The 12,435-nt window shown below is 38.4% G+C and overlaps 1 protein-coding gene across 5 annotated transcripts in view; it reads right to left on the bottom strand.

Moving 5' to 3' along the window:
• Positions 1-12,435, bottom strand: part of DIP2C (disco interacting protein 2 homolog C) — a 311,580-nt gene that overhangs the window by 68,578 nt on the left and 230,567 nt on the right. For all 5 annotated transcript variants that reach the window (XM_040085482.2, XM_040085492.2, XM_040085501.2 and 2 more), the window contains 7 exons: positions 10,900-10,993; positions 10,663-10,782; positions 8,976-9,090; positions 5,089-5,228; positions 3,369-3,505; positions 1,050-1,258; positions 100-214 (listed from right to left, as the gene is read on the bottom strand). In XM_040085482.2, the coding sequence (XP_039941416.1) occupies positions 100-214; positions 1,050-1,258; positions 3,369-3,505; positions 5,089-5,228; positions 8,976-9,090; positions 10,663-10,782; positions 10,900-10,993 (930 nt within the window). The remainder of the gene's footprint in view (positions 1-99; positions 215-1,049; positions 1,259-3,368; positions 3,506-5,088; positions 5,229-8,975; positions 9,091-10,662; positions 10,783-10,899; positions 10,994-12,435) is intronic.

Genomic DNA, 12,435 nt, shown 5'->3' with positions numbered 1-12,435 from the left:
AAAGACAAATGTCAGTTACCTTAGAGGTCTGAAAGATCAATAAAAAGAATATACAGAAAGAAAAAAAAATAGCTTCCAAATGTACATATAGAGCATTACCTGGAGAACTCTACTCATCCACTGAAAACTGTCTTCTTCTGTGGAATCTGGCCTTTGCTCAGCAACAATAACTATCCTTTCATCGTGCAGCACGCTCACGGAAAACACTGCTATTCTATAGGAGGAGAGAAGAGTATTTAGTTCCAGGACAGAGGGAAAAACCTGTCTTCTGAATGAATCTTCTACAACTCTGATCTCTTTATTTTTTAGTTCGTCTCCTGGTGTGTCAGTTACTAATATATTTATGGAGAAAAAGCTACAAGAACAGTTTTTGGTATGTTGTGGAGTCAAAACAGCAGGCTGACTTGTATATAAACAGTCATTTATATACAAGCATAATGTCAGAGCAGGATTGAGAAGGGAACATTCTTGGAATAAGAAAAGCACTACATCTGGGTCACACCAAGGTTGTTAAGATGTTATACAACAGCCAGCATAAGCGCCTTCCTTGGCCCTGTTCTAGAAGATGGTAATTGCAACATAATTTTGTGAGAGGTCTGACATGTGATGGAGTTTGAGCACATGCTATTGCAGGAGGCTCCTCTTCAGAAGTTTTAGATGTCTCCTGCTCAGTTTCAGCACACGAGGAAGGTCACACAAAGAACCACTTTCACATTCAAAAATTCCAGTGTGAAGCATATTGGAAAAGTTCAGAAAGGCTCCTCTTGAGATAACACCCTCAGAATTAACCAGATGTTCAACTGGAAATTTCAGTAACCACAGTTTCAAGACCTTGGTATCCAAATTCTGCCTCAACATTGCCTTAGGCTTCTTTCAGCTGTCTCCTGGTTCAGGCAATATGAACAGAAATTCAGGGAAACTACAATGCAGATCAGGCACTGCTTTCTGAAAGCGTCTGGATCATTTACACATCATCCAAGAAAAATAAAGATTTCTTTATTTTGATGATGTAAATGATGTAAATGATGTAAAAAAAGAAAGGATCAAACCTCCCCCTGTAGACAAATTTCATGGGTTCCACGGCCAGTGCTGTTGCTACAATGTCGTCAGCATTATGTCTTCTTCCACTGACAACCATCAAACCATCCATTTTGCCAATAACAAAGACAAGTCCACCTGGTCCTATAAAGCCTAGAAGTCCAGTCCTTATAAAAGGATATTCGGTGATAGGGCCACCAGAACTGGTCATAGGAAACACCTGCAAAACAGAAACACAGGTCTTCAGTTCTGTACACAGAGAGGAGGCTGCAAAGTATTTCAGGCATTTTCTCCCAGATGGCTACTCTGGAACAAAGTAAATAGGTCACTGGTGATGCTCTTTATCCTTCACTGACCATAAGGAGTGTCAGGAAACTCCTACACTTGTGTGTACCTGAGCTCCAGCAAATTCAATCCCACTCTCCTTACCATACACATTTTGAGTCTGTAAATCATTTATGACCTTAAAAAAACATACAAATCATCATCAACAGTATTAAATAAAAACCCAGGCTGAGCAGACTGCCACCCTGAGGTGCTGTATATAGGTTAAATGAGAGCTTAACTCCTGAGCATTTCAGTAGAGGTTTTCAGTACCTCATGCCCACTTCCAGAGCAGTGTAAGAAATAAGCAGGCTGAAAGTGAAGCTATTTTAAGGTGCAGCACATTAATGACTCTTTCAGCTGACCACATTTTTATTTAAGTTCTCAGAATACTAGTGATAATGTCTTCTGTAGCACACCTGGAAGTGAAAACACAGCCCTATAGAGCACTTCTCTAAATGTCTGAACACCAGACATACAGACAGATTCCTATGGCTTTTTCTATCCTAATCAGCAGAGTGTTATCCTTTTGGCATGTGAGCTACTCTGAGCTGCATTCTGACACAACCACACTTTCCTGCAGTCCTTAAATAGTCTAAAGGCAAAAAGACAGTGGCAAGTAGAAGACCATGCCTATACAATGCTCTTGAAGGCTCATCTAAAAAGAAAGGTTAAATTCTGCTGCCAGATGCCCATGGGTGACTCTTATTGAACAGATTTAATACTTATACATCCTTGGCCATAATTCATTTCAGGAACACAGAACTCTTTGACACTCTAATACCCGCAATGTGAATTACGCAGTAAAACAGAATAGAGATCCACTTGGAGAGGACACTTAAGAACATGCTTAACATTAAAATAGAGTGGCCCTGCCTACTCAATGGCAGTTTACTTGCTTAGCATTAGGAATAAGTCTAAATCAGTCTAAATATGCTGTTAAAATGCTGACAGTTATGAATTATGAATGATATCATAATTACAGCAAGTACTAAAAAATGAACATAAGTACCTTTCCACCCTGAAGTATGTAAAATCCAATTGTATTGCCAATTGTACTTGCAGCATAAAAATCAACTATCAACAAATTTCAGATCACAATAGCATAGTAGGATTTCTGACTTCCACAGTAGGATGTAGAATCATATCCACTTGTCTCCATTAACTGTATAATGTGCAGGGTTTACAACATTCAGCTCTGCATTTTGCAGGAGATATTAGTCACATTAGTCTACTAAAAGTTGTAACAACTGAGAATTTTTTCAGGGAAACCTAAATGTATTTGTGTTAATTTCTGCCATTAATATTAAACAAGAAATGAAATTGTAGCTTAAAAATCAGTTTTTTTTTCACTTTTTCTCCAATTTTCACACTGTCTTCAGCAGAAATTAATGATAAGTGAGCATATACTACAGAGCTATCAATACAGCTGTGTGCACTGGAGTCAGAAAACAGATTCCACAAAGCTGAAAGGCTTTCACCTAAGGCATTTCAAACAAAAGCAGGTGGGGACTAATCAGGAAAAGGATTCTCTGCTCTTCAGATACCTCTCTTGAAGACTACATCTGTCAGGATTCTGTATAAATATAAGCCTTAATGCTGGAAGGGCTGTGGAAATGTTGAAAATGGCTTTCTAGAGATACCAAGCAGCTTTCTTACTGTCTGCAATAATCAAATTCTGCACATAGACTTGTACAGTGTTACCTTCTGAACTTGGTCTTTCTTATTCCTTTCATTCTGATTTTTTCAGCTCCTCGCATCTTATTTGAATATTGAAATAAAAGCTCTTCAGAGCCAAAACTAAACTCACATAAAGATATGCTATTACACTTAATGAGATGTGCTTCAGTACAGATTATCTGGGTAGAATATAGGTCCCAAGCCACAAGCATTGATTAATATTGCTATTCTTGTACTGATAATATCAATACTTCATGTCAAATATTACCTTGAAACAGAGTAAGTTCAAAAGGAAGGATTTTATATAGCACTTTTTATCAACTTACCTCAAAAGTATTTTTGGTCATGCCCGAGAGTCCATAATATGATGTACCCGTTGCAATAGCACATACACAAAGTTCTCCTATTTCATCTGTTTTACAGAGCTGAGGAATTCCATCTGGCTTCACTGAACACATTATAGCTAGAGGGAGAAGAAAGGAATTAAAAAAATATTATAAAATGAACCACAGAATAACACAAATGCTGTGGGAAAGAGATCATGGTGGAGATGATATAAACAAATGAACCACATGCAGACTAATGTCTAACCATCAGTTCCTTGAACATTACGGTGCTCAACATCATCAAGTGGTTCCCTATCCTAAATAGTATTTATATAAGGAATGTAAGGATCTTTATGTAAACTCAGTCTTTACATTGATAACAATACCTATTTGCCTTGCTCTCTGAAACTGCAGTTCATCAGTAATATTGCTGTGAAATGTGATCGTGTTCCCAGCTTTGCCTCAGTCAATGCAAAATGAAATATCCTAATGGAGCCCTTGATAATTACTATACAGCCAGGGAGGCAGGCAACCAGGAACTCCACCTCTCACAAAGTAGCAAGTAACACCATGTGAAAGATCAAGATATTCCAGCAGACTAATATGGTTGTTTTACTGAGAATCTATCAGAGCTCAGACTCCCTCTGTCTGGCCTTACAGGCCTGCAGAGACAGCAGGAGCTAAGCAGGAGGGATGAGAAAGCACTGGTTTGAGAAAGAAGCACTATTTTATGTCAACAATTTGAACAAAAATCAGGAATGCTGCTCGAGCTATAATCTCTGGAGCTGGAGTACAGCATTGGTAGATTTTGTAGTTGCAAAGAGATGATCAAAGGAAAGCAGAAAGGAATCAACACATTTTTTAAGTACAAGTGTACAAAATCTTGAATGACCTTTCTCTCACTCAGAGGATAAATGGGAGTGTGCACTTTCATTAAATTTATCAGAACACAATATGAAGCACAAAGTGGCACATCTATCATAATATCTTGAATGATAACTATTAAACAACAACCAATCATATGATTCCTGTATTTTAAGTTGTTCAACTGAAATTTTGTAAGATGCATCATTATGTTTTATTGCTTTAGTCTATAACAAGCATTCTCTGATGAAAAAAATACCGTATTACTGGATAATTTTCTAGTATCCATAGCATCTTATTTAAAATGTACCTGCCTTATGAGAAGTGTTATCTTCCTCTTCAGAAGCACTGGTTTCAGTTGCATTTATCAACATGAACTTCTCAGTCATACCTCCTCTATCTAATAACTGGGTGGTAGCACAAGACATTTGGAAAAACATTCTGCACGCTTTCAGATAGCAATTTTATTGATCCTTAGTGCAGGCTATGAAAACTTCCCCTGCTGAAACCCTTGGTCTTTGTTGGACTTGCAGATATTTACAGCCACAGTACTTTAACTTCCTTATTTTCTCTACCAACACCTCACAGCTAAAGAACAGATGTTCTGATGTGGTGGCAGGTTATTTAATACATGCTGCTAATGAAGCAGACAGACACTGAGGTAAATGCAGACAAGAAATCTTGGGATTTCCAAACCATGGAGTTTTGTAAGGTAATGCTTTTGGACTAAAATGTTTTCAAGGAGTTTGTAGTCCCAAAGCTTGTAGTCTGGCAACAAAGTACACTCACCTGCAACTTTCTACTGCCAATTACTTAGATTGATGAATCACAATAAGTTTCAAAGGAAGTTTCTCACCTCCTGGCATCACTAAGCCAACATCCTGGACAGTCAGGACGGACAGCTTTTCTTCAGAGTCCACTCGAATCACGCCGTAAGTGAGACCATGCATGGACAGAACTCCTCTTCCCGGCGGCTGGTTGCTGTCATCTGTTGGCCTACAAATGAGGGTTAGAGCATCAGTGCACACCAGGCAGGTGTAAACATTTACCTGTGCTTAATGGACTACTATTGCAAATAATCCTCTGTTTCAAGAGTTTAAAATTTCCCCTTTCCCCCCTTCCCCTATAGGCCAAATAAAATCCTGGTTTTCAGCCATTTCTGAGTAAATACATCTTTTATCTCTCTCATTCTGTACCTACCCACATATATGGGGCTGCTGAGATGCAAGTAACCCCTAACATTTACCCAGACTGCACTTAATTTATAAAGATTGCAAACTTTATAAAGATTGCCTTACCACCCAAATAAAGAGCTTTTACCTAATTTTTAAAACACTGAAAGGTGGTGCAGACTATGTCGAAGGAAATTGCACTACAAATATTTGGAGCTGATCAGTAAACAACTTGATAAATTCTATATGTTATCTATTTTGAGGCAACCTGGCATAGATTTACTGTCAAGTATCTGTGGAAGACACAAGGGCTTCACCATCTTCATTTTAGTGCATATAATTGAATTCTTCCTATTCTAATTTACCACATGAAAATTAAAACAAATTACACCTTCATCAGTCATGGTCAAAATACAGCCTCTCAGTAACATCTCAGTTTGCTCAGATTCATTGCCTGCACACTGTAAAATTCCACAGCATCAGCACAAGATGCCTGTCAGCTTGGTTCAGTATAAAACCACCTGCTGCACCAGAGGACACAATTATACCTATGGAGAGTGTGGCTTGAGTAAATGAGTGTTGACGTATGCAAGTTACCAAGTCAGGGGAATGTGTCAGAGCTTTTCATGTCTGGAAGGATTCTCGCCCTGTCCTGCATTTTAAAATGCAAAACTGGAAGGTGAGGTGGTGCTGATTTGAGTTCAGATTATGCATCCGTGAAGAGCAGACTCCAGCTCTTTTCAGGATGGATAAAACAGCCAATATTTAGCTCACAATTCTGCATTTTTCCTGAATACTCCATCACAACACAACTATTTTTTAACAGATAATGTCCTCTGATGTGACATTTCTCCTCTGCTGTGCTTGAAATACTAGATGGGCCTCAGCCAGCCCTGCTCATGTAAGCCTTGCCCTTATGGGCTCTATAAATTTCAATTAATAGGTTTTACGAGCCATATTTCTCAAGTGACATTGTCAACAAAGAAGGATGTGAGCGTGCTTGAAAATGCATTAGAGCATAACAAATGGCACTAGTAAACAAGCACCTGTGATAAATAACACTCCCATCATGTAAAAGGAACTTTCAGTGACATTATTGATCAACTTTCTCTCATCCCTGCTCCCCAAAACACATTTTGTGCTCATGAGAAGAAAGGTCTCCTGCAGGTTTCTCACAGACTTCCAGAAGTAGAGGCCATCTGGACTTCCATCCACATCCATTTTCTTGCACTACTTAACACACAAAGCATTTTGAGAGCAGCTTCTATTACCATTTACAGATGCAATCTATTTGACCACAGCTTTCTGCCAGCCATTTAAATGGGACAAAAACCCCTTCCTTAAACTTGTGCCTTCCCTTAAGCAAGTTAAGGGTTCGGACCAATATGCTATTTCCCAAAGGGGAATAACATGAATTATTTGCATGATACATCCCTTTGACTATTAGGCTTTGTGATTCAGCTTTAAGACTGAAGTACCTCTAGCCTATTACCTTTTTCTAAACTATAAGGTTATTTCAACTGAGAACTGGTTTTGTTGCTCTTCCTCATAGGAAGTTCAATAAAGATACACCACAGACTTTGAAAGAGTCAGAGCATTAACAGGGAGCTCTCTGGATCTCTGCTCTGCAGGGAGTCATTTTAATGCATACTTCAGCAGTAACTCTTCGGAACTTGTATGATAATGACTTTACTGTCAGTGGAGATGGCTTGACCAAAATGAAAAATACTACATCTCCCAAGTTCATCTAGCATTACCCTACCATTAAACAGAGTTCAAATAAAAGGAGACATGTTCGGTAACATTCACTGCAGTAAGAACTGCTCTGTAATTATACAGCAAGGCACTGAAGATAAAAATGACTATATTTTTATTTTGAGTTATCCACAATGCTATGTCCCCAATGCTAGTGAATTTGGAGATGAATTTTTAATGCTTCAGAGAACTACAGGCACAGAGCTTATGTCTGGAAATGGCACACAAGCCATGCCATTATGAAGTTCTCCCACTTCATAACCTATGATTTGAGCCAAATTTTCCAAGGTCAACCCAGGAAATTCAAAACCTGCTCAATGCTCAGCAAAAGCAACATCTGCTGCCCATTCACTTCCTCTCTGAACTTAGAGGCAAGAGTTCGTTCCAAGGGAGCAAGGGCCTGCACTGCCAATGGCGGGGAAACCCATCTAAGGGAAACACACTTGGTACTTCTTGTATAAAGCTGACAACAGGCTGGTGGAGCTGAATGAAGAAGAGCTCCCTGAAATCCTGCAGTTCACAGAAAGACAACTGACCTGGCCAGGATTGCTTTCAGATGTTCTCAACTAATAATGAGGCGGCTGAAAACCAACCACACTCTTGGCCTCATGTCCTTCTTCCCGTAAGTGTTCTGTTGGAAAGCTAATTGAAAATCTAGTTAAATTTCACTTGGATGGTGTATTTAGGAATTTGTGGCAGGAAGTATTTCACTCAATGCTATTTTAGTGCTTTACACATTTATACTGCATGTTTTAACATGTGAAACAATTAGAATTGGCCGCAGAAACATGAACTTAAAAACAAAGTGCTTACTGTTCAATGTACAATTTTTGGAAAACTCTACCAAAACAGACAATGCTTACACCATTTACTGTGTGCTACAGCACCCCTGACAGGCTACTGCTGCTAAAGTCTTATGAGAGGCTGAGAGTGCTCAGCCTGGAGGAAAAGAGGCTCAGAGGGGACAGGAGGCTTTAGCCAGTTGGGTCTTTTCTCCCAAATAACAAGTGACAGAACAAGAGGGAATAGCCTCAAGTTGTGCCAGGGGAGGTTTAGATTGGATATTAGAAAAAAATTCTTCACCCAAAGGGTCATGAAGCATTGGAAATGCCCAGGGAAGAGGCTGGGACACCATCCTTAGGTATTTAAAAGATGTGTTAAGTTTAGTGAAGGCTTTGCAGTGCTGGGGCAATGGTTGGATTCAATGATCTTAAAGGTCTTTTCCAACCTGAACAACACCGTAATTGTATATACAGAATGCTTAACAGTTTTAGTAGCATTTAGCAGTTTTAGTGGAATTTATCTGTTTTATTTCTAGTCACAAATCCCTCAGGCTCAAAGAGCATTTCCAGATGATTACTGAGAGTCAGAGAATGGTTAAAAAGTGCCTGTCAGCCAAAAACAACCTGCAGAATGTCATAATTATTTCTAAACAGAGTATTTAAGAATATGATTTTCCTCAATGGCAATTCCACTTAATTCTCTCATTTAAATAATTTTATGCTTACAGTGGCATTTTTACATTTTTATTTACAGAATTTGCTTTTGCATTTCAATTTTTTTAATTTAAAATCAGATAAAATTACCGCAATGGGAGCCAAAAAGCATTCTGAAGTTGAATCATTACTCTAAAAATTCTTCTTGTATTTCTTCCTTGGGCATAAACAAATTACAAACTATACATATCATACAGAAGTTAAACATGCAGATTCATATTTAAGTGGGGGTTTTTTTGGGGGGGTTTGTTTGTTTTTTTTTCCCCAAATGGCCACACATGCACATTCAGTGGGTCTGTTTTCAGAGGTGTAACACATACCTTCGAATAGCCACAGTGAGAGCTTCTGGTGAACTAGCACAGGGACAAATGACCTCCTGCCTTAGACCTTTACTTTGGAAGACATTAAGAAATGCATCACAGGAAGAAATGGACCCTGGGGTAAAGACAAAAAAAAAAAAAAAAAAAAAAAAATCAGAGGAGAAAAATAATTTGATTTCTGAAATGATGCTATTCAAACTACAAATTTACTGTTTAATATATAGGCTTTTCAGGGAAAATCAATTAAAAAGGAATCATGTCCACTGGGAAATTCATCAGAGCTGCTACAACTATATATATGTACATACATATACATATACATGTATATGCAGTTGTGTATATGCATACAGAGAATAAAGACTAATTTTTGAACACGAAATCTTTTCATTATGCTTAGATAGAAAAGCCATTACTGCTAGATTTACAATATCAATTTCTTTGCAGTATTCTTTTTTAGGATGAGGGAAATGAAGGATTTATTTCAGCAAATCCAAACAAACTACTACAAACAAGCAGAATACCTGAAGGCCGGTATCTTAAATAATACAGAATAACAGCTCATGCTGTTAATTGTCATTAAGGGATTCAGATGTGTTTCAGATGTTCTAGAATAGCATAAGTATTCCCCTAAAGTTCTTAGTTACTTCTGCATCTGAGAACCATCATTCAGAGGATATGTTCTGATCTTTTCTATAGCTTAAGGTCCTCATTGCTTCAACTTTTATAGATTCAGTCTTTATACATGACTGTGATGCTAAATGTGATATATGTCCTAAAGTTAATTCATGTTAAAAGATGTAAAATGTAATTCAACCCCTATAAGTATAAGTTTTGTTTCTAATCCAGTATGCTAAGAGTTAACTCAGACGAAAGCGGCCCGGAGAAGGGTACAGGAATTTCTTTTGCCTGAAAAGACATAGGAGGGACACGAAGAAACCATGATTGGAATTACCAGAAAAAGAGACACAAGGATGCCCCTGCCGGGAATCATTAAGGGGAAAACAAAGACAACGGAAAAAGGAGATGGGAGTCCGGAGAACCAGATGATTACATCAGATTGATATCTCATCCGTCTCCTCCTGAAATTAACATCTTCACACCACACCTGGATCCGACCATTAAAGGCATTGTCTTCTCGAGCAACCCTATTCAGAATCCCAGAACTGGAACATGAATGTCTAATGAGGCTGCCTCGGAAGGAGGAACCTCGAAGTCCCGAGTTTCTCTCAGCGATCCAGTATAAAAAGAGACTGCTCCAAGCCAGAAATGTGAACTTGGGGGGTGACATACTGGCTAAGTGTGTTACTGTGTTCACCCAGCGCCGATCCCAGGCTCGACGCTGTCCTTTTAATTGTGGCTGTCCGAGACTGTCATTCTGTCTCTCAATAAAATTCCAAAATTTTGATTTATCAAATTTGGTGAATCGTATTTATTACACTAAACAAAACTGGATTTACCGCAACTTACGTTATATGGAATATCAAGTTTGTTTCACGATGAGCTAAAGAAAAATACACTTTGAAAAAAATCCCAGATTGATTGCTGTTTCCATAAACGTCACACAGCTTGTAGTAGACGAACTGCATATTTTGCAAACATTTTAACTAAGACAGCTGAAGAGGGAAGCTTTATATGGAAGAGAGAAACCCCTTCCTGTTGGCTCCTATACTGGAGCAGCAGAGCTTACATGGGTTTGCACCATCAGCCACTATCAGCATCCGCAGCGAGGAGAGGTTGATGTCCCTCTGGTCTCGATGTGCCACCAACGCCCAGTGCATGTCTCTGGACTTTACACAGGCAACTTTTGCTGCAACAGCAATGAGAAAATTACTAACACGCCATAAAAAAGCTAGACAGCTGCGTTAGCAATTTGCAATTTTGATTTTGACTATCGAGCAAACTTCTGTATATTCTGGTTCCTTACCTTTGTATTGACAGACTTTTTGTATCCATGACAGTGGATTCACTTTCATTAAGGAGTATGGAATACTTATGACGTGCATCATGTTCATGACACTCTGAAATCAGAAAGATAAAAGGGTTTCATATAAAAATTGTGGCAATTACTCATATTGTGTTATGGGCAGGAGCATCTATGCAAATCATTCTGTGCTTATTTTATTGTCAGTGCTGGCATTCATCTTTTCCTATCTACCTACCGAAATTAAGATGAAACAGACACCCATTTTCCAGTGCTTTAATTAAGGATTAAGGATTTAGATTAATCAGATCGTAACTTTTATGCAGTACTGAAGAGAAACATTTTTTTTCTATTCATACCCAAAGAGGTTCACTCTAAATAGAAAAAAAATTTAAAAAGCATTGGGTGAAGAATGCCTGAATGTTTGCTATGTAGGTTAATATTATCCCTAAGCTTGATAAACTGCCATATATATGAACACTGTACTAAAAAGGACAGCAGCAAGATATCTGTCCAAGGAAATCTATCTCTGGGAAGACTGAAAGCTACCAATGGTAGTGAGGCACAAATAATTTAAAAGACAGGAGACAAAGAAACTGAAATCCTCAACTGAGTAGAAATCAATTTATTTTAACAGAAAATAAATAAAGGAGGTTTCAGTCCCTCCCCAGGTGAACTAATTCCAGTATTTTCAACAAGGTCATGAAAAGTTCCAGGAAGTTTGGAAAAAGCAGCTGAGTGAAACCAATGACAAATCCAAAGCTGATCTCTCAGTCTGAGCCCATCAATTGCATCAGTGATTTCTCAGTGTTAAACAAACAGCCTGTAAATGAGCTGCTGCTTTACTTCTGTTACCATTTAGAAATATCTCCTGAGGGCAACACGCCTCCCCATAGCAGCTCAGGTTAAATACAGTATTTGTTTTGGAAAACCTAGGCTTAAGAAAGGTTAAGTGTCCCAGTGGATTAGTCATCTAAACACTTGGAGAACTGGAAAAGATAGTTCTCCTTACAGTCTAGCACAAGCATTGGTAACTGAAAACAGGCAAGTACTGAAAAAAATGAAGTTCAGAACAAGATTAACAGCAAAGGAAGGCACAGAAAAGCTCTATTATACACTTGCTTTCAACCAGTGATAAAGATCGTTTTTTAACATCTTATGGGTGTTAAGCCTAATCATTTCCGCTTCAGAAATGTTATTACTGCATTTTGATAGTAAGAACATTATAACTCTGCATGGCAAAAACATATCAGATCTCTGGGAATCCCGGGGACCCCCAAAACCAGGGGGCTCCCAAACAATGACCCTTCAAGACTTGACATCTGTTCTTAAAATGAGCAGTGAATACTAAACACTTTGTCAGTCACTGATTGCAACAGCACCTTAAGAAGTAATCCTTAAAAATATGTCATCTCCCATGTCAATTGAGGAAGACATTCCAACATAAAGCAGAAAATCAATGCAATTTAAAGTATTGGGAATAGTTAAAATTAGCAAAAAACATCTGTAGGCGGGAGTTTAGACAGGGAAGCTAGTCAG

The sequence above is a fragment of the Hirundo rustica genome, chromosome 1 (genome assembly GCF_015227805.2).
Source record: "Hirundo rustica isolate bHirRus1 chromosome 1, bHirRus1.pri.v3, whole genome shotgun sequence".
Classification (NCBI taxonomy): domain Eukaryota; kingdom Metazoa; phylum Chordata; class Aves; order Passeriformes; family Hirundinidae; genus Hirundo; species Hirundo rustica.
Note: the sequence above shows the minus strand (reverse complement) of the source record. Positions and strands in the feature narration are given on the sequence as shown.